The sequence below is a fragment of the Spodoptera frugiperda genome, chromosome 20 (genome assembly GCF_023101765.2).
Source record: "Spodoptera frugiperda isolate SF20-4 chromosome 20, AGI-APGP_CSIRO_Sfru_2.0, whole genome shotgun sequence".
In the NCBI taxonomy this organism is placed as follows: Eukaryota; Metazoa; Arthropoda; class Insecta; order Lepidoptera; family Noctuidae; genus Spodoptera; species Spodoptera frugiperda.
The window spans coordinates 6,467,914-6,491,908 of record NC_064231.1 but is presented as its reverse complement, the minus strand read 5'-3'; the positions used below and the strand labels follow the sequence as shown (position 1 = coordinate 6,491,908).

General features: G+C 35.9%; 1 protein-coding gene across 1 annotated transcript; it reads left to right on the top strand.

Moving 5' to 3' along the window:
• The first annotated feature begins 833 nt into the window (after positions 1 to 833).
• LOC118282319 (uncharacterized) lies at positions 834 to 23,715 on the top strand. Its single transcript, XM_035603343.2, has 12 exons — positions 834 to 1,068; positions 18,098 to 18,219; positions 18,728 to 18,836; positions 19,184 to 19,296; positions 19,800 to 19,912; positions 20,002 to 20,080; positions 20,160 to 20,290; positions 20,486 to 20,599; positions 21,553 to 21,698; positions 21,896 to 22,002; positions 22,311 to 22,402; positions 22,624 to 23,715. Exons 1-11 carry the CDS (start codon positions 1,012 to 1,014, stop codon positions 22,396 to 22,398), a joined length of 1,179 nt encoding a protein of 392 aa, XP_035459236.1. The 5' UTR covers positions 834 to 1,011; the 3' UTR covers positions 22,399 to 22,402; positions 22,624 to 23,715.
• The last annotated feature ends 280 nt before the right edge of the window (positions 23,716 to 23,995 follow it).

Here is a 23,995-nt window from a genome sequence, read left to right as displayed (position 1 = left end):
TAAACCATAATGGTTAATAAACCATTTTAAAATAACAAAACATCGACAGATTTGTGAAAAACAAAAAATAAAAAATAAATAAATGGCAGCGTCTGCGGCGAGCGCGTTGAATTCTAATGTGTGCGCTACGCCGCCTAACTTCGTAGCAATAATATCGGTATACAAATAATTCTCGAAAACAATGCCACATTTCTTTCTTTTAGCACTCAGAAACGTGCCAGTTTAAGTTTTTATGGGACACATAAAACGCGGTTCAGTTCAACTCCAACCCAGCTTTTTCTGTCTTCGAGTTCGTATGCGAAAAGGAGAAATAAAAGGTTGGTTGGAGTATTATCGGCGGGATCGGTGTGGTATACCTGTGGGCTTGTGGTGTGTGTGTGTTACGTATGGTGTGGTGCAGGTGTGGGCGTGTGTCGTAACGCCTGCCGCTGCCGGCCGCCGACGCGCGACGCAACGTTGCGTAGCAGCTGTGCGTTCACACTGGAGTCACCCTACTACTACGAGTTAAACTATTTTTTGGTTGAATGAAATCTATTAAGTATTTTTATGTAACTGATTTTGTACTGCCTGCCTTAACCTAAAACCCAAATTCAATTTAAAAAATCGGTCGAACTGAGGTACGGATGTCAACAAATAATTTTATAGACTATAGTCATAAGTAGGTACTATGTTTATTTTTTGAGTTTCAAAATGTAGGACATATTTCTTATGTGAATATACACAGTCAATCAAAAACCGATTATTCGCTAGTTTTCAATACTCTCTCTTTCCCAGAGACCCTGTAATTCTGAGTATTTACAGTTAAAGACATAATGGTAGAGAGACGACTGCGATCGTCGTGGTCGGTGTGAACGCTGCCGCTCACAGAAAGTAAACTTGGTATGGCAGTGGCGGCGCAGTGTTGCTCCGTGCGGCGCGCAGACCGGTCCGCCATGTCGCGCTGACATCTCGCGCACCTCCTGTCAAACTGACAACTATCTCACTGACAACCATCGACTGACAAGTGAAACAATGTGGCCAGTGCTCAGCCTCCTCGCCGGCGCCTTCCTGGCGACCGCGCACGCACAGGTAACAAAGTGCCCCATACAACTTTAACGCAACGCATTATCATACATCATGCACATTATTATCAATACTGTATGCACCATTATGGACCCATAGCTCTTTGTACTGCAACTTTACAAGACCATGGGCTCTTATTCCGCGCTAATAACTAAATGTCGTCATCACAACACAATAGAACAAGAAAAAATATGATTAACGGACCTCTACGATGACTTCAAAGTCACTCGAAGTAATGGTTTATGAATCGCGTGTTGCACTTAAATCGTTGTTATCAAGTTTGCCGTACTAATGCAAAGTCCTGGTCGGTAAAGCTCGCGTTATCTCACGTTATATCATTGGCGCAAAACTAGAACTGTACATAAATGTTACCTAATTGTCGTTGACCGACTAACGAAAGTACTTTAAATGCCGGCCCATTAGCACAGCCTTGACAAAATTAATAGCTAGAGTTTTACTACAAACCAACTTTGTTTATCTTTAATTTTGTAACAGCATTAAAGAGCCTCTCATAGAATCATAAGTTCGATTGCATAAACGTACGTAATTTATTCAGTTACCTAGTTCTCTGTAACTTAATTGGAAGTAGTGTTAGATGATTCAGTGTAACAAGAAATCAAAGAGATTCGTTTGTGTGGTATAAATTAGTTGTGTCGTTACATTACGTAGGTAACTGTTGTAATAGTTGTTATGTACGTGAACGTAACTCATCGTGTCCCACATCTCGTATCAAAGAGCTTCACACCATGGCTCTACGTGTTTAATCAAATGCCACGAGCAAATATGGGGCACAATGTATGTACTCACTGGATATGTACGTACGATGAGTGTGCTATGTAAATGAGTTGGAGGAAGGTTGATCAGCTGCCGGCTGTATAAATACCTGCCCAGTATACGCCTCTGCTTTAAAACTATTTTTATTATCATTGTCGTCAGTTAAGTACTATAATGTCCTTCACTATATTTCAATGAATATTTATTAATAAAACCTAATTAATTCTTGGTTAAATATTGTTTAACGAATATGTTTTATACAAATATTAGCATGACACATTCTTTGCTATATATTAGTGTGGGAGAGCCATGTTTCGGCACGAGAGGGCCGTCTCGACGGAGTGATACCACGGCCTCACAGAAAACCAACGTGAAACAAGGCTTGCGTTGTTTTTGTTCGTGACTGAGTATACAAATTCTTAATCCCCGATTCCCGATTCCCTAACAACCCTTAAATCCTAACCCCCAAAAAGCCGGCAACGCACTTGTAACGCCCCGGGTGTTTCAAGTGTCCATGGGCGGCGGTGATTGCATACCATCAGGTGATCCGTCTGCTCGTTTACCGGCTTATTACATAAAAATATACCTTTATAATATTAGCCTAAAGTCCAGAGACTAATCCGGTTTAGATATTAAGTTAGCAAAACAAAACGTTAACATGCAATCATTTTTTTAGTCATCATACGTAGTAATCTCATTCTTATTCAGTAATTTTGCGATAATAATAATACATAGGACAATTATGACATAGATATATGACCTAATACTTTATTCTATTCAGAATTGAGAATCAAATCTGATAATTGAATGGGTACAGTTTAAAAACGAAAAGGACCTGTACAGATGAAATACCTTTGTACTTAAAACAATGCGGTCGATGTAATGACGAATCAATGACATTCGGTCAAAAACTATAATAGGAATGGTATAGGTGACTAAATGCTTCGAAAATAAGGAAAAAGATGTCTATTACCAAGAAAATTCTACGAAAACACAATGACTTTTGGCAGTTGTATAAAAAAGTTCTACTGCTGAAGTACCTAAGACTGAAAATTTTACATTAAAATAAAGAAAACAGAAATGAAAAACATGTTGATATTATAGTCACTTAATTATAAGATACTTAAACAGTTTAATTCCCAATGACAGCTACCAAATGAAAAGTCATTCATTCAATGAATAATTGTTGGTTTGTTCACCTAAATAGCTTGTTCACGTTTCACATACGCAAATTAGAAAATTAATGAATAATGTATTCAATTCGAATGTCACCGAAATACGCAGCTTTGCATAAAGTTACTAAGTAATCAGCTTCCCGCGCGAAATTAACGGAAATGAAGTCCTACATTAACAGAAAATGTTAACACATCCGTGTTTCCTGTAAAGTTTATATGCATATTATATTTAATAACTACCTTAATTATGAATTATGTATTTTGTTGAACAAAATCGATAATTACCTAATGATGAAATTGAAATCGTCATCCGAAGCGTGCTTTTTCACCAGAGATGTGCTATATAGCAATGCTACGGAGATGTAATAGCTTAGCTGTGAAACTATGTGACCGTTGCCACTTATACTAAGCTATGTAGCTGTGCGAGGAAGATGCGCAGCTCGAGTATGCAATGTATCGATTATAGGGAGGCCATAGCCACCACATAAGCAATGTAGCATAGCACATCCTGATAGAAAAACTGAATAATTTCATAAATTTTGATAAATGTTAGATTATGGCAAACCCCCTCTTACGAGCTATTTATTCAGGTGTGGACGTATTCCAGCTGATGATAACGAAGTTTGATAAACTATAGTTCTACAATATTCATAAGATCAAATATCTTATTTATTTGTAATCCCTATTGAAAGCTCTATTAAGTTGACATCACCGTACATTTTGATTTCAAACCCTCTTTACGCTATAAATAGATCGAAATCGGATCGGACTCGGAAACATGATCTTAAACGAATTTAACGAGGGATTGAATACTAACAATCCTTTTTGAAATAGAACCAGCAAATTATATTCGATATTAAGTAGCTATATTGGGCCATTGTATCAAATTACCCATTCTCCAAAGTCCTCTCAGTTTTCAACCTCAAACAATCGGTTTTCTTAATAATAGATCATAATAGTACATACTTGTAGTACACTGGACACCATTACACAACAGTAGAGTACGAGTTTTGCATTAGCAACTGTTCATAACCTAGTTAAACTTATAGTTAGCTGAGCACAATACCTTTGGTAACTTTAAACTATGTTTTACTTAGTAGTTTGTAAACGATAGCGAATATAATGTATCTTAAATCTTTTTGTCTGTATTTGGCTTAATATTTTACTGTAGAAGATCACGTCACGCCTTTTGTTTTTTGAGGGGGGAATATCATCCAATGACTTCTTCTACCTTGGGCGAGGCAAGAGGGAGTGTCAGACTCTTACTGACTAAAAACCACTCCGTTCCTTCCTCTACTTCGAGCCAGAGCCCCGGTAACCTGTTACGTTGTCCACAGCTCTGGATCAGCCCTACTAAGCCCCATCAGTATCACGTCAAGCCTAATCTAGTTTAAGAATACTTGCAAAAACGTTTACCTTCTTAATAAATACAGCAAAAAGTTAATAAGCTTAGAACTTGTTCTACAGTAAACGACATTTGTTAAACTTATATGTAACCTTGATTTACGCATAATTGGAGCTAAAAACCATTTGAGCTGATACCGATTAAATTGACGTGAATTAAGTTTAATATATGGACCTAACTACTTCTTAAGACATGCATTCGTCCATAAGCAAACATGTTATAAGTAACTAGCTACTTCCGCGCGGTTTCACCCGCTCTGCTCGGCTCCTATTGGTCATAGCGTGATGTTTTATAGCCTATAGCCTTCCTCGATAAATGGACTATCCAACACAAAAAGAATTATTCAAATCGGACCAGTAGTTTCGGAGATTAGCGCGTTCAAACAAACAAACAAACTCTTCAGCTTTATAATATTATATTATAGTATAGATTGAGTGTATTGAAGAAACCCTGCCACCAATTTAGGCCATATTAGGTTCTGCTTGGCACGCCAATGCCAGGCGTCTGGCGGTGCGGGCGCAAGGTCAACACGGCCTACGCATCCCACACGCCTCGCTCTCGCAGCCCGCCTTAAAACTTTTGACTTTTAAACAACACAAATTACTGCCCTTTCCTGTGCCATTTAACTGGAACATGCTTGTAATTTGCTTTTATTTTTTTGTATAAATTTAAATATTTCTCCTTTCGAGGGGACTTATTTAGAACATTATATCATGTTTACAAACATAATGTCTAACACAAAAACACTCAAATCTACAGTTTCTCTAACGTGCCAAAAATTATACTAATATCAGGATAGCATATTGTCTTTCATTTTCAGTCTTTCAATTGATTTTTGAGTCGCCAGATGTGTACCTAAAAAGCTAGGCACCTTTCGAAGGTTTCTCTCCTCCATAAAAAGAAGAGTGTACCTCATAGAGCATTGATACACAAAGCTTAAGTTAAACGCCTAGAGGTACCAACACTGGTTGTAGGCGCTGCATACCAAAACTACGATTGTTCATTCATTCAAGGAAAACGAACGGTGACTCAATTCACTTATATTGACTCATACGGCAAACGTAACATGTACAATACATACTTACATAAATTAATTCTTATATCTACTGAATCATTATAGTTTTTACAAAAACATGTTTATTTTAACAAACATTCACTAACCATGTACTGCTAAATTAAAGGAATGAATAAAATTCCGTTGTTTAAATACACAACATTACACTTGTTAGCTACAATAGGTTAGTATGGTAACAAAAGTAGTGCCCTATTATCACCAGTTATATTATTTTTCCTAATTAGATATAAAAACGTAAGTAGACTTTTTGCCCATCCGAGGACCACACAACACTTCTTCGAGGTCAAGTAGTAGACTGACCTACAGACGAATTTATTAGCTAGCTAGGATAACTTAATACATTAGGCTGTTTTTTTTTTGAGGGGGCTATTATCCAATGAATGCTAGCCTTGAGCGAGACGAGAGGGAGTGTCAGGCTCTTACTGACTAAAACCACCTCTCCTTCTCCTGCTTTTCGAACCGGAGCGTAGATAATCCGCTAAGCATTTTATAACTAGGAGCTGCGGGAGCTCCTAGTTATAAAATAGGCATACTTATTTCCAACATACAAAATACCATTTCGATAGATGGAATGACTTTCTTCTTATAAATTCTAAGTATAGTTTCTACGTCGTCACCATTTTTTCTATGTCAATCACAATAGCACGAATCAAAGTAATGGGACTGTTTAGATCAGCTGCCATTACTTACCCACATTCCAGTTTGCGGTTTTCTCAAATAAAATAACGTGAAGTAGTTCATAGGATTTCTAATATATTTTAGACAACCAAATAATGATGATAACATTAATAACACAGCAATTTACAGAATAGTCTGAGTTGGGATGAGGAAAAACTGTTATAAACTCTTTAAAAGCTCAATAAATGCCAAATGTTCATTTGGACATTTTTCTTTTTATTTTTCTCTTACTAAATGCGTTTGGCTATATTGTAGTACTATTATAAACTGCATGTGTTAATATCTTTATATGTAATAATAAAAGCATTTCATGTGTAATCAATGTCCTCAAAACTGCAACCACCCGGCGAGATACAGCGACATGCTCTAAACTTTAAGCAGCTAACTACAAACCCCAATGCAAATATGGCAAACCCCTTGTTAAAAGGTGTCTTTTGCTTAGAAGTAATGGTATTCACTCTGCCGATAATGATATTGAATTGCTGTTAGGTCTGCAAAGCAAAACTTTCAGCTACGTTCTTCTTTGGGTAACATAAACAAGCGATTCATGAAATTATTCGTAAGAGTTCACGCTCGGTCAGTTTATACTACAACAAAATGTGAATAACTATTGTTCCGACTAACTGTGAACAACATTATTGTCATTAGAGCAAATATTTTCAACGATACATTAGTAAAGTGCTCAATTGTACGTTATTGTTCGGCAAAAAGATACTACAAAGATGTACAACAAAGTAGATTGTAGAACATCTGGAACGAATGCGAAGTATTTTATAATTGTTTTACTTTATTATTTTAGTTTTCATACACTAATTTATCTACAAAGTCATCTTTATCGTACAAAGAACAAATCAGATCGTTATTTCATACAAGGTCCTTGCACCACTCGCAGGTTCCACCGAGTAGCAAGTTAAATAATATTAATTAATGTTTAGTAATGTTCCGTTAATGAATCATTACTTCATTAGGTACCTTCATGTCCAGTTCAATTGCAGGATAGATTCAACTGTAATCTTTTACCACATCGTTTTTAATCAAAATATTTTTCAACATTGTTAATTGATGCATATGATTATTCTATCAATACCTACATAGTTTTGTTTGAAGACAGTTTTGAATAGTGAATCAACAACATACTTTTAAAAAACAGTCATTTATTTTGATAAAAAACACCAATGTCAAGTTTAAAGTAATAAAACATACATTAGATCGTTTGTGTAACCAATAAACAACAGATCTATGTTTACACCAGTTATACACAGCGACATGACATCACGTTGGCGCGAACAAATGGTACACGATCGCCATACTGGTGCAACGCGCATCGCATATCTATGTGGCACTCAAGGCGATTTGACAATTAACCACGCATTTTTACACATACCTTACTGGTTTTATGTATACAACAGCACATCAAGTTAACTTATGCCTTCAGTGAATTTTCATCTTTATTACTACACTGTAAAGTTGATAATTTAACTAAATAAAATTACAGTTTTGGGTAGTTTTATGAGCTGGCCTATACAGCATGTTTTTTTCTACATACTAAAAGTTCGTATTGTTATATCAGCTGTTCCATTGTCTGTGCGTTAATACATTACTACGTTGTAGATGTTAAGGAAATTAAAGTCTGAACAGTAAAGAAATATTGGCTTGAATGTGATGCTTTGTTTTGTAAACTAAACTTGACTTTGATCCATGAAGGAAACAGTTCAAGGAATTTGTGTGTCGATACTTCCCTCATGTATATTTATGTTCTACACGCTTACGTTCATATGGACATTAGGCAGACGACCTACTTCATATTTTATAGATATAGACCAATAAAGACTAGCCTTGTCCCTTGCTTAAACATATTTATGTTATCTACAAAACCCAGACCCTATATTCATCAATCATTTCAAAATTAAACAAAACCTTTTTTTGTTCATGCGGGGTGGTACTTACCATTTTGACCAGGATATAATATAGTTCATTTTTATCTGAAAATAGGAATCAACTCATTCGTTGACAATGCAATTACATTTTTAAAATAACAACGCAGGTACTAATAAATAGAAGCAAGTAGAGCATACACGATCACTGTTACAAATACTACTTATTACAATTATTACACAAGGCATTGCATATGCTTTGGAATGGTAACGTTGCATGACTGCATTCATTGAGAAGTATTCTAGAAAATATGTAGAACTAATGATTAAATACTTTTCCTTGCCTTTTCCTAAATAGTTTTAAAATATAGTAACTTAACGAGACCCAACTAAATACCAGTATTTAACAAGAAACGACTGCCATTTACTCTCCACAATCCTTAGTTTCGGCCGCTGTCAGACTGAAGTTTTTGCGTTCCCGTAACGATTTTCATTTTGCATTCCTATGGCAACGATTAATATTATCATACATTATATCAGACAGCTGGAACTGACAGTTTTACGTACTTTTCAAGGTCAGTATAAAGGAAAAGGTATAAATAGTATTGTAGGATACTTGTAAATGTCACGTAAAATGTTGCTACCAGTTATCACTGGTACAAGATTAATTATATTATCATTCATATTTGTTGATTTCAATATTGCTTCAATATACACACGTACAATAAATTCATTAGCCATTATAATAATCAACATTCAACAAAATCAAAGATTTATTTCGAATAGATGAGTTATGTACGTCAGTTTGCGTGCTAAGTGATTCAGCAGAAGGCGTCAGCTCGCGGCCTCTACGACACGAACCGAGGCCGCATCTTCCTTTGCCCATTACCTTGTTTAATTTATGCTTCGCTTAATAATTAATTCTTAGATTAACCGGGTAACAATACATTATATAATGCTCAAGATTAACAGAGCATTTAACTGTTACGTGAATATATTTATGTTCATATCTACCATAGTGCTGACACAATAACAAGCCGGTTTCCCACGAGCTTACTTATTCTACGGCACTTATCAGATTTTTAAATCTTGTAGACTATTTTCGGTGAATATATTGGGTGCTAAGACATTCGCCACGCATGCGCAGTGCAGGCAACGCTCTGATTGCCCCGTGGGCTGATCGAGGCTCGATAACAACGCTCGCGGAAGTATCCATTGCCCCAGCCACACCGCCTTCGGTAAATTAAAGCGTAACATCATCCTTTCTATCTATCAAATTCATGTTTCGCAATTTCCAGGAAAGCTATTATGCGTATTTTATTATTCATTTTGCTTGAAAAACTTACGCTGTAATATCTGAGCGTTAGACTTAGAAATATGTTTTTTGAAACAAAACCTTGGGGTTTTGTATTGTATTGTTATCAGTGTTTGTCAGGAAACATGACAACACAATGTTAGTTAACGTGTAAATAACACAAGATATCCACGAGATTGGTCACGATTGGCATCTTACGTCACGCCTCGTCCAACTTGTTTTGTCGGACAAACGAACATATGGGTATGATTTGCAAGCGTGTCTGTGACACATTGTTTTCATCAGAAATCTGTGAAAAGTAATGAGTTACAAAAGCCCTGTCTAATTTAGGGACAACGCACTGAAGGAGTCGCGCGAATTGTTGGATTTAATATCTTCTTCAATAACATTTACCACGAAGGCCAAGCTAAAAAATAAACAAAAAACAAACGAACGAAAATTAGACGCGATGTTGACTTTATTGCTTAGTTAGTTCTACTTTACAGTCAAAACATCGTTTAGTAATAGATTTTATCTAAATATTCTGTGATGAAATCAAAAACGTTGAATATAGTCATTAATATCACCTATCTAATCTTATAAAGTATTAAGTCTTGTTCGATAAAATTGTATTACTCAGCCATTAACAAAGCCTCATTGGCCGGCACAGAACATATATTTTATACGCTGACCTATAAAGCGGCAACATCATTAATCGTAGCTAGTCGTTACCATCAATCATGGTCGTATGCGTATGTTGAAAGATCCTGAAACAATCACTTGATAATATTACGGGGTTTGCAAAGTCCGTAATGTTTCGATAAGTCGGTGTTTGTGGTAAAGGCGTGGAGTACTCGCGCGACGGACGCTTGACAAATGACTTGTCATTATTTACGCCGATCGGTAGCTACCTGTCACAACAGCAATCATCATTGACCACTTCCTACACTCCAAGTAGACAGACAATACGCTTTCCGTGGGAAGTCGCAAATTGTTCGAGTACTGCCTACTTTTAGTTTTAGGACCCCATTCTGCTAATGATTGTTTTATGGGCCAACCGTAAGTTTTGGTAATTATCTAGAATTAGAAACCACATTACCGACACATTTCGTTAATACGGATGACTTATGGTTTAATGTAAGTGAGTGAGTGGAAGATGACTGTGATTAACTTAACTTGTCACTAACAAAACAACTAAATCTTCGTAATAATTTGTTTCAGCTTGTTTTACAGTAATGAATGCAAAACTCAATTAAGTATTGATTTATCACATCTGTTTTGGGATTTCATAATAACTAAATTGACAGTTTAATCTTCTAGTAGTATTAAGAAATTAATTATGCATTCATATTTAGCAATCATTTAGCAACAGTGACTAATACGTAGAAATAAAGCCGTACTCAAATGTAGAATAGTCCTAAGTATAAATAAGGCTTAACTAGAATGGGATAGAAATTGCTATTTATCTGGCGGTCAGCTTGTGCTTAATCCGTCAACGTTCACCAGTGTCACGACCGAACACATATAGGTAAATTGCGTGCCATACAGAAATCCAAAATGGCGTCTCAAAAATAAACAACACTTAAGTGAGACTTATGGACACAGAAAGATATCCACAAAACGTTCCAAGACAATTTTCCTTCTAGTTAAACGTTAGGGAACGGAACATTTGTGTCTACTAAATAAGGGACTTATTCCAGCTTTCAACATAAAAATGCTCAGGTGTATTCCACCTGATTAAATAAAAAGATACCTGTAAGTACAGGCTAATGGTAAAGCAAAGTCAAACAGGATTAACTCATTTGCACATTAACTTATCATCCACACTGCACTTCAAACATTACTTGGGCAGAACTTGAATAAAAACCACAGACATAATATGTAAAAATAGTGTGTGAATTACCTAAGCGGTATGGCACGCCCACTGTGCAGCGAGGCTGCGGTGACGTAGTCCGGCAGATATATTGGGGACGACGAAACCGGTCGCGGTCGGCCCACTGTTGCATCAAATACTATACATATGGGAATGAGAACTTAAACACCAATACCTATTATATAACTTACGTGCCAATTATATGCGCTACTTTTTCATTTAAAGTTCACTTGTGCCAAAACTCTTGACCTTATAAAGAGGTTTTAAAAACTGTTAATGTTTATGTTAAACACTGCAATGTCAAACGATGCAATGCGTAATTATCACATTAACAAATATCTTTATTTGCTTGAGATCATACATAATACATGTTTGTAAGATAGTACAAGGATAGGTACAACTACGAACGTATGAGAGTACCTAAACCTAATAAAAAATTCAAAATACATTAATGGCTTAGTTAGGTACTTAACAGGTTGTTGCTTTAATCCAAAACACGACGGTACCTAATGACTAGCCAAGAACAGTACTTTCCAATTACAGTCCGAAGATGTATATAATTCTGTACATAATTACATTACCTTAAAATGGAGAACACTTCTTCGTTTACAACTCGTAACTAATTCATTTCCATTACCGATACGTTCAATTATTGTAGCGGTGTACTTCAGTAGTACGGGACGGACACTCGACGCAAATGTAGTGGGACTTTAGTCGGTATTAGAACAAATGGTCCAGTCATGCAATAACATAACACCGTTCAACGGAACCCACCAATTTCAAACAAACGGTTCTGTATCAATATTTTACGACTCATCTACATTGAAGTACTCTATACACGCTTGACTTTTGTGCTTAATTCCGCACCATTAGTATTACAATTCCGATGTAATTAAGCACAATATTTTCCAAAGTCATTGCAATTATAATTTTGAACGAGTGTAGTGACCTAAGCAAAGAAACGGTGATACATAAACGGTCTCTTTCTAACGACTTATTCTATGCACAAACCTATTCTTATGTCATTAGATATAATATACCAATAGCTACTAATTACCTCACATTATTTCCGGCCCATATATTTGAAGCTCGTTCATTTGCGCATAACAAATTACTTCCATTTCGGTCTTGTAGTGTAATAAAGGCTCTTTATGAGCTACTTCGATAAATCAGGGTTGGAAGAGAATTGAAATTAAATCGAGTAAATGGCCTCAGTAAGGAATATTTCATGAGGTATGTCTTGCCTGACTGGGACGCATAGTGTTGTGCTAAACCTAGTGAAATACTTGGCTCCACTAACATTCATCAAAATGCAATTTGGAAACATGCCGGCATCCCTCGGGAATCTAATTCTCAGTGCGCGTGCCGCCTAACGTTCATCAAATTACAAGCTCGGATCATAGAACTCTCGCTTGGCTTACTAATGCGCTTAGTGCCAACAATTTTAGGTCCTATGGTACTTAACTTAACTTAGTTTAAATAAAAATTACAATGTACTGTTTTGTAAGGTAAAACTAATAAACTTATCAATTCTGAGAAAACATAGAATCAATAGTAGGTAGTTTAACGTAAACACTGCAAATATCTGATGAAATAAACAAAAGGTCCGGAATACTTGAAGAAATAATTTGCTAAATAATTGGATGTTTTACAGAAATATGCTTATAGCTACATACTTGTCAATCCAGTGCCAACAAGACAATAAGCGATTCCAGTTTAACATCTATGCAACTAGCCTTCAAATGATGTTTTAGTCTTAAGTCTATCTATAAGTATTCTAGTACCTAAAGGTATACAAAACGAGTTATTAAAAAACAGTAAGAAGGTAAATGTATACTTAAAAGATGAAGTTTGGAATTTCCAATGTTTGAATTCCAATTAATTTCCAAATGTTTCCTTATAAAGATCCAAAAATAACACAATCTTATATCTTTGAACAACTGCAGTAACAAAACGATTGAACAATAAAAATTACGAAACATTGAACAAATATTTCGATATCTGATCCAACTAAATCACTACCTACAGCTACAATACTATCGAACTAGAGGTCAGATATTCATGTGAAAGTCTCAAATGGAACATAAAATAGTGACCTAATGACCAGATGACGAAAGGCTTATTAATACGATATATATAAGTATATATAAATATATACGATGATAGATTACTGGAAGTAGACACTATAGAACAGAGCAGAGATGACAAACATTTGGCACAACACAATATTTTGGTTACAATGGTGGATTATGTATTTACATGTGAAATCGTTGGTGTTGCGGGTGTAGTTAGACATAGAAATCGAAAAGTCTAGCTGAGGCTAAAGCTATAACTGATAAAAACAATTTTTTAGAAAAATGGCATATTAATTATTAAGTTTGATGAGAAACTCGACTAGTTTCAAGCATGCTCTAGGATGCTTAGAGCCTCTAGGCTCATGGGCTCCAATGTCGAGACGGATATCATTTATCATTTATCAGCATTCCTCGTCAAACAGTTACGTGAGTAAGCCGATAACATAATAATTAATTTAGTATGTGTCACGAAAGTTATAATAAAATGGCACATTGATAATAAATATAATGGTTCTCCAATCCTGCTATAGGTTCTACAGAATATCATGTGGGTAGCAATTGTTTAACATTGATCACAAGTATAAGATAGTAGCCTTCAGACTTTCGGCTATTGTGTATAGAATGTAGAATAACGACCCTATACAAAGCTTTGTAGCTTTTGATACTAATTTCGTTGAGATAAAATTATTATTTGCCCTTTATTTTGTACATTTCTTCTATCGCATAACCTTTTGTTGCCTCGTTGAACATTGGCTAAACTTTTTGATAACATTATTTTCAGTAATATGCGTAGAATTTTCATAATTTCTGGCATATGCCTAGTATATTAAATTAGGTAAATGTGCAGAGATGATAACTATTTTTGTGGAGCGAATATTTTTTACCTTTGTAGCCTCCGAAACAATATCTACAGTTGATTCATTATTGTCAATCTTTCTGTCTGCGTTCTTGAGTTCTTGGAAATGTCATCTTCGCATTGATCTCAGCCAACGTCCATGCAGCTTATACCTGATTCCCTTCTCTTAAATCTTCCGAATAGCTCGAAAACCCGTTGCACTGGCTACTTATTATAATAAAGCCATCTTCGGTAGACTGCCACAGTAAGCTATCTAATAAATACTCAGTATGGCTAGGTTTAACTTCCTTCATAAACACGTATAAGGGAATTCAACTTTTATAGTATAATTCGGAATTTCTAAAATGCTTTCGTGTCTAAAATCTTGAATTCCTAGACTATCTCCCAGTTTATAGGCCTAATGATGGGCTGCATGAGAAGCGTGCCTAGTTATATGTAGCCTATGTACCTATATTGGCTTAGTAATTGAATCTGCTTGCGGCTAACTCATTTATCACGTGCCTATAGCATCGTGAATAACATTAATTGCATTATGGAACGTGATTTTTTAATGTGATGACTGACACACCTATTTTCATGGAGGTAAGTAATTGATTTTGGCTATTTGTGGTCAACTCTATTCCATCGTCCTTTACTACTTTGAGGTATAAAGTAAAAGTAACATACATTTGACTAAATTGTATAATGTGTTTCGTTTTACTACTTCGTGACTTTAAGTCCCAATGTATTTTAATCAAAATACAGTCTTGGTGTTACAAATACCTAGCTGGTTTACTAACACTGCAAGTCAAAACAAAAATTCGAAAAAGTATATGACGTAAACCCATTCGTCGCAAACTCCATGTACGGACGGAACACCCGTTCGACCGGTCAATGGAATTCATAACGCGAACAAAAGATTGCATCAGGGAGAATTTCTAGCTAATATTAGGCGGTGCGTATTGTTCCACGGTTTTTAAGAAACCGATGTTGCGAAGTGACCCGAGTCCCGGCGGTCAGTCGTTCGTTGACCTCGAGCCAACGTCCACATTGACAATATTGTCGACAATATTTTACAAGTACCATTGGCATCTTGCGCTGCACTCGCCCGTCTTATTTCCAATTAAATCTGCATACACACTTACCACGGTCCATGAAGACGTAATAATATAAATGCAAAATAAATCCGACCACGTTCTGCGGACTAGAACAGGAAATCAAGAGATTTCTAGCTGCAGTTATGTAGGCGCTCAACGTAATGCACTTCGTCTAATGTTTGTAATTACGTGTTCTTGTTTGTTTATATTGTCTTTAACTCACATTTAAAGCTTTAATTTTAGGGTTTATACAATAACTCGGTAACGGTGCCCACTACGTATCTTATAGACGATAAATTCGTTTAATAAGTATCGCAGGTACGTATTAAAAAAGTGCACTGGCCTTATGAAAATGTATTATCATTGTATCTGAAAATATTTTACGTAAAGACTTGCTATTTTCATACGTAAAATACTTACGAAACACAACAGACCATAAAACTACTTTTAAAGGAAACTCGTTAGACGATGATCAAAAATATTAGTTACCTAGCCGGCTACATAATTTCAATGTCATTGGATATAAACAACTTTGTTTAAGTCAATCGTGTTCTTAGCAAGTGTATCTTAAATAAATTTGTCTCACTCTTGTCCTAACCGTGTCGAACACAAAATACAAAAAACACAAGTACTACTTACTTATACGACGCAATTTCACGGTATTTCGCTATTACGTCCGATGTATTGGGAACGTCAAACTTGTCAATCTACATTATCAACCAGTTTTTGACCTTGACTGATGCCTACACTGGTTTGTTTTTTGCTAATCTTACGACCCATGGCTAAGTTTATGTCCTATAATAACAAATAATATAGAGTCATCGAGGAGTATCGTGAGGTCTACAGACCACGGCAATCAATGCAATCATCCTCTTAAATCTTAGAAGCCCTTAGGTCTTAAAAGTCCTTGTATTTCCTGTGAATGATAAATAGAATCTCGGAAACTGCATAGGAAAACTAGCATCCGTTCGTGGAAACTAGAAACGTAAAGTTTCTAGTTCCAGGAAAATAAGCAAAATGAGTTTGGAAGGAAAAACTTTTCTTGGCTCTGCAGATCTGCAGATAGCATCTGACACATACATGGAAGGAATTATCTAATGTTGCGGTATTTAGCAAACAAGAAGGAAATCAAACTGTTCGGTCACGCTACGACACACGCAGTAATGGCTTCATACCTACCACACTATAATTTATAACATGACAAGTGTAAAAACTGACAATATTTCCTTCAAGGTTTGTGCAGCACAAGATGATTGTTAAATAACACATAATTTATTTCGATTCTAAACCTAGAAATCTCCACTAACATAGATTCTAGGAAGCTATCAAGCCGGGTCGTGTGGATACGATCGTGCGCGCCCGTCGCCCTAAGGGCGCGACCCTTTATGGCCTGTCGGTTTATGTGGCCGAGTCGTCAAGCGACTTTCCTTGTAACTTCCTCCATTCTTTAAGATTGATCATTATCTCGCGTATGCAAATAATGTTTTGTTATACATCTCCCTGCGGGCTCTACACGCTATTTCCAGCACAGCAACTTTAACAAAGAGGGTTTAATAATAATACTCTTGACAATATCTCATTATAATAACTCCAATAAGCATACGCCTACTAACAGTACGATATATATCACTATTTTATCGCATTTAGTAGGACATTAAACGTCTCAGGATAACAACTTAATATTTTTCACGCCTGTGCTATTTTCATATCACTTCATACGTGTGCAGAAATATGAGAACGATAATAAAAATGCACGTACGATCTGAACCATAAATCTTGTCTGATGGAATAAAAAGCCAGTAAACATTTGAAGTGGAAAAATATGAGCGATATATAGTTTTATCACATTGAAGTGGAATCGGATCATCTATAATAATCAATGCTCTGTGAAATATTTTCTATCAGAAATCACATAATTTACAATGGATAAATAGCTCGCCACACTGTCGGCAACAATTCAATTCCTTCGAATGATGAAAGAAATATGTGAGGAGACATAAAATTGTTAGAGATTAGACGAGAAGTTTAGAATAGTTGTTGGTTATCAACGTGGAACAAAAGACAACAGCAGAAAGGCATTCCCGTATCGTAAGATCAGGCGGTCTGGTCGCGGTGCTCGGCAGACTCGGCAGCCCTACAGCCAGTAAGGCCGCGAACCGTCCACGATACAAAGAGCAGTGATTTGTTGTCGGAGATTTTACATTGTGGTGCCCGTGTCGTAACGGTTTGTTGGTTTATTTGTCGACTAATGTTGCCGCGCTGTAAGCGTATTTGAGGTCAAAATTCGAGCTACATTTCTACGCCTGCATCTTTAGAATTCATAGTATCGATTGCCGGGAGCAAACTAAGTTGGCAAATGAGCGTCATATAACATCGTGAAAATAATTTCCTGGTGTAATTACAACCGACACAGAGACAGATGATTGTCTAACGGTGAAGCTGTAGTACATATTGCTTTTTTCTACCAATAAGTCAAGCTATACAGGCGATCCTTGGGAGCATGTAGGTAGTCATTGTGAACGTATAAATCACAGAAACAATGTGGGACCTACATGCCGATCGATCGCGTGCAGCACCATACAAGGCAACTCTGACGGTAACGATGGCTGCAGGAAGTCCTTGTATATACCTCCTTATGGGTACATGGAACAAGTTGTGAGTGATAAATTAAATGCACTCATTGCCTTACAAATCACTAAAGAAAGCGCGTAATTTTCATTCATGAATCCATAAATCATGTGTGGTGTAATCGTGAATCGTCTAAGTCGGTAAAAATATTCACCATTAGTGTTTTACTTTTTCTTTCATTAAAATGCCATTCATAGAAATGAGTATGTTGTTTTACTTTCATAATTAACAATGAAATTTCTTTGACCACAGACTACAGAGAGCACGGGGGAGTTCTCCCCAGTGGTTACAGCGACATGCAAGACTGGTGTTATGGCGATCCACATCCAGTTCAACCAGCCGTTTAATGGTGTTACACATGCCAGAGAATTCAGGTGAGCATATGCGCAAACTGTAACTAAGAGCTATCGTTAAATCTTTCCAGTTTTGCCCAGGCACCTAGTACTAACCATAGAATACTTAAGTCTTTGACTGCCAATAGAAAACTGTTGAAGACAAATCCTCCGCTAACGTCAGTCACCGGTGACCACCACGGCGTTCAATGTGTTAAACCACCGTTGGTCATTACAAATATTCTCTGTATAACAGAACGATTCACTACATAAATACCTAGTTCAGTAGTACCTAAGCTAGGACGAGGAAAAATTGGACTTCGATATTGAGATTCATTAATCTATGTCATCTACATCATTATGATATTTATTGCTTCAACATGAACTATTTATGGTGTTCCATAAGTGTAAATAACATTTATTTAGATTTGTAGGCTAATCTCTTTACACTTCCCGATCGATCTCAGTGCCAAAGACCGGTAAAGAGAAATGCGTTTATAGAAGTATCACCTTTATTCTCTGTGTAATAAAATCCAATATCTCTTTCCAGGACTCCAGCGTGCATGGCTTTAGGAAATGGCACCGAGTCTCTGAGTTTCGATATCAATCTGATGGCACCTCAAGGAGCGCCCGATTACTGTGGCGTGTTTTGGAATAACGTGAGTTATATGACTTTGATCAATTTACCTATTGCATTGTGTGCAAAAATACTTTTTTATTGGAATTTTCCATTGAGCCACATTGTACGCTTCCAAAATCTTCCTAAAGGTCTAAGATTTCAGTGAGTGTCAAGAAAAGTATGCGAAGCAGTAACTACAATTAAAAAAAATATTAACAATCAACCTGTAAAAAAACGATTTACGTTCACTAGCACACATAGGTACTTAGGTACATGCAAACGAAGCTCATAAGCCAGACATTCTTATCATAGCATGACTAATTCAAGCAGTTGAAAAGCCCGTTCCACCCTGTATAATGTACTTAACATAACACATGCTCATTTCAGCGCACAGATGAACGCTCGTTGCCGCTAGCAGTTCGTGTGCACCGAACCTTAGAGCTGGCCGATGACAAATTCTACGTAATCACTTGCGGCAAGGCAGGATTCAGAAATGCTCGGTACTTGAACATATTTTATACTTAAATCCGTTTTAACAAATCACTATTCTGACCTACATTTTGGCAAGCACGGATAGAAGTCGCTCTGTCTAAATCTTAACTTTATTTGAATAAAATATGGGTTTTAAAGTCCGAAATCTAGTAGATTTGTAACTATTTTTAGAAAATGCATGCATATGATTTTAGAGCATATGAGGTGATTGTATGTTTTACCAAATTATGAATCAAAATTAGTTTATTACTACTACACTGCTGTTTTTAAACCTAGTACTATTTTATTTTGTACTACAAACACTTTAACTTGATGACTTTAAGATGATTCAACATGCAATCAATGCATTAAACTTTTTTATTACTCATTAAGTCTTACTGTGCATGGCTTCTTATTAACCCACTTCTTTTTCAATACGACTGTAAAAATATTGATTGTTAATACAAGAGTCAAAGTTTTGAGCATTCGTAACACGTGCAAATGAGTAATGTAAGACTTTTATATGTTACAGAAACGAAACTTCGCTCGTATCGCTGCGAATGTTGGACTCGCAAGGTCGAAAAGTATTGAATGCGGGATTTGGTCTTCCGTACACGCTCCGAGCCGAAATCAGCAAGCCTGATGGTTAGATCGCTATCATTATTTCGTAAATTCTTATTTTCATTAACAATGTATTGCAACATTAACGTAATACGTAATATTTACTATTGTAGGAGCACACGGAATACGTTTGAAGAATTGTTTTGCTTTCAACATGCGGAACTATACAGCTGATCTTCTAGACAATAGAGGGTAAGTGTAAACAATAAGTAGTGTATTTTGGAGCGTATATTTTGTAATACAATGTCATTAAAATGGGCTATGTTTACAGATGTCCTATGAAGCAACAGTCCCTTGTAGTAAAGTCCGAAACGGGTGCGGCCGAGCTCGCGATAGCGTCCATGTTCCGGTTTCCGGACTCCTCACAAGTCAACTTTCAATGCGATATCGCTATTTGCAAAGGTAAATAATATATATTCCTTTTGCAGAGAATACCTATCTAACGTATGAATACTGTTTTTTTATTAATAATAGAATAATAATTGTTTTATTTTCGTCCCTACTGCTCAATGATCGACCATTCTCAATTTCTGACACAATTGTAATAGCAGACTAAGGCTCTATAATTGTGTTAATTTTAAATCTGTGTAATTCCAGGCACGTGTTCTGTAATCGACTGCAGTACGGAGGCACGTTACGAGAAAGGCGATGAGGAGAGCACAGTCACCGCGTCCGCTGGCATTTTCGTGCTGGACCCCAACGACAATGGAGGTAAATAAAGAAGTCCAACATTGAAGAAATTGTAACTAATGATCCGTCATCTATCCTATCTTCGCTAAGATGAATGTTAGATCTATTTTCCTCGAAAATTTTCCGATTTTCTCTTTTACAAAAGCTTTATCCTGATAATAACAATAAATGACTGCAAGGTTGGTGCGGTGGCTAGGCAACCGGCTGCCGTGCAACGTAAAGCGGGTTCGATTTCCGCACGGAGCAACTCTTTGTGTGATCCACAAATTGTTATTTCAGGTCTAGGTGACATATAAACTTGTATATTTTGCAAACGCACCCACGACACAGGAATAAATCGTTGTAAAAAAACACCAAAAGTGCCTTCAGAAGTAAAGCGCGTCAGAACTAAACTATTACAACCATATTTGGTCAATCTTGTACCTGTCTTAGTTCTGGATATACATTTGGTGTCTTATCAGTAGCCACAACAGTAGGTACCGCCCGTAAGTAAGTCAATGTCACGTAATATTATGCAACTCAGCAGGAAAATAAAGGTAACAAAATTTTGTTGACCTTGTGCACCCACGCTTAGATAACCACCAAATCGTTAGACAACAATCGCTTACTTTAAAAACATGACCATTGATGCACCTTGAAAAGAGAAATTGATGTGGTAAGTTATTTGTTTTTAAATAACTTACGCAAATTTTATTTTTAACTACTTCCGCGCGTTTTCACCCGCTCTGCTCGGCTCCTTTGATCGTAGCGTGATTTTATAGCTTATAGCCTTCCTCGATAAATGGACAACAACAATTATTCAAATCGGATCAGTAGTTTCGGAGATTAGCGCGTTCAAACAAACAAACAAACTCTTCAGCTTTAGGATATATTAGTGTAGATTTTCTACTTGGCCTCACACGGACATGGAATAGAGACCAAGTATGATTTGAATATTATATTAAAACTAATGGAATCATTTACTTATTTTCCAGTGGCAGCACTAGCGTGTTCGGACGGCAGCGTGCGTCCTCTCTGGCTGCTGTACCTGGCCATCGCGCTCGGCGTCATGTTCATCGTGATGCTGCTCGTCAACTGCTTCCTCTGCACCGCCATGACGTGCTCATGCGCGAGAACCGATGTTAGTATTCACTTCTATCAGATAATAGACCCAAGACAAATATTGTGGTTGTTTCTCCGATGTTTCGACCAATAGAAGAAATTGTACAATGCGTCTAATATCAAATTGGCAAACTACTACGATAATTATATTCACAATTAAAATAATGTGTCCTCATAATTATAATAAACATAACATTACGTATTTATAATTTCCAGGTGATTGAAAAGGACCCATCAGTGGTGGAGGATTACGACCCGTACCGCAGTTGGCACGGCAGTCAATATGGAAGCCGATACCCGTCCTCAACTATTCACTCAGCAAGGTATGTTACGCCAATAATATGTCACGTTAATAATAAAATATACATAGATGTAGGAAACTGTAGATGATATTGTATTGTATTCCATTGAAAATCACCAAATCCATCGTACTTGTGGAATACCTACCTATTGAATAGAGGAAGACCTTACTTAAAATCACACTGGATAAGACTACTAACTCGAAAAGAAAGCGCGTATGAAATCGTGGTTAAAAGTCAGCAAGTTACCTCAATCAGACATTCATAACTGATATCTGAATAAATTTTAGTAAAGTGTATAAATAGGTATTAATTTCCGATCTATTTCTCAGGTCCGTATCGGACAACAGTGACCACTACGCGATAGTGCAATCAAGGCCGGGCAGTCGACATTCCGGCATGCACCGAAATAGACATTAATCAGGTAAATAATATAATGTCATTCAACTATTGTACTTAATACAACTGTATCGAACTTATAAGAATCAGTACAGTACACTGTAGTAAGTCTTAGATCAAAAGTTGAAATATCCTTTTAATTCTGTCATTTTAAGTGTATCAGTTTTATCTAGTCAGGTACTGACAATTTCTTTAAAAACTGCCTAATAATAATGATGAACTAATATATTTTTTGTGTTATTGCAGATAATGAATAAATGCAAGCGGAGGCATTAACGAAACCTACGAACGTTGGTACATTATTTAGATATCATCTTAGTCGATTTACCAAAACTGACCGATTATCTTTTTGGATATCTAAGTATATATTATTCTAACTTAAATTAAACTACATACCTATCTACTTAATTACAATAACAATGTAATAGTAATGGTGCTTTGAATCTCAAATAATAAACAATTTACTAGACAAGCGATGTTACCTTTATAAAAGAAATACGTTCAATCGTTCAGATGAATTTAACTTGTGCCATTTTATATGCATGTACCTTATATGGTTTGTAAGATTATAGGCAATATTTTATGATATTATTGTTAATTGTAACAAATTGAATACCTGAATCGATACAACGAATCCGTCCAAATTCATGTGTCAATTATTTAAATTCATATTAATGATATTATAGAATAAAATAACGAAAATTAGGTCCTAACTAAGTAAAATTTAATCTATTTTTAAGGTTGTGTTTGTACATTTATTTGTAAAAGTATTGTTAGGCATTTAATAATTGTGATTTTATGACGCACTGACTTAAATTCCGCAATGTTGTAGACAGTAAAATAATGTAAAAAATATTGATGAACTGTCTCTTAAAAATATCTAGAAAGTTTCATATTTTTGCTATGAACATACATAAAAATACTTATATGAAAGTAAGTAAAACAATTCAACCTTTTGATAGATAGAGGTTAAAATAGCACTTAATTGACTCGTTTTAGAATAATCGGTTATTTCTATTGAAACCTTAGTTGTACCTAGATAGTAATAAAAACAAATACCACATCATCACTGTGAAATAATATTTAAATAATAGTGTAAATTGCTTAAACGTAATTAGGATATTAATGAAGTGAATTATTAGTTTTAAGCGAGAGTGCGTCCATTATGTGGCTATGAGTTAGCACTTGAAAATGGACATGTATTTTGCGAGTACGAATTTTTGAGTAATAAGAAGTATTAAAAAAGGAATGTGTCTGTGTGAATATACTATAAGTTCCGAACTTACGCTATAATAAGTGTGTATTTGGGTGTGAAACCAATAAATTCTTTTAACACTGGTTTGTCTTTTACTTGTAACTGTTGCATTTAATAATATCATAGAATTTTTACTTCCCAACTCTTCGACATTCATAAATCTAAGGAGTGCACTCTTAGGTACTATTATTTATAATTGTACATGATATTTATTTCCGAACTATCGTCTAGGATACAGCAGTCTGTGTACCATCGAGATAAGCTATTAAAATGAACGCTCTAATAAAAATAAACGTAGATATATCTTCTCTCTTAACCTATTTAAATATCAAGTGGTAGTGCAAATGTGGTATGTATTACGAG

Coding starts and splice junctions, on each gene's coding strand:
- LOC118282319 (XM_035603343.2), top strand. CDS start 1,012: ATGTGGCCAGTGCTCAGCCTCCTCGCCGGCGCCTTCCTGGCGACCGCG. Junction 20,291..20,485: donor CGATATCGCTATTTGCAAAG/GTAAATAATATA, acceptor GTGTAATTCCAG/GCACGTGTTCTGTAATCGAC. Junction 21,699..21,895: donor GCTCATGCGCGAGAACCGAT/GTTAGTATTCAC, acceptor TATAATTTCCAG/GTGATTGAAAAGGACCCATC.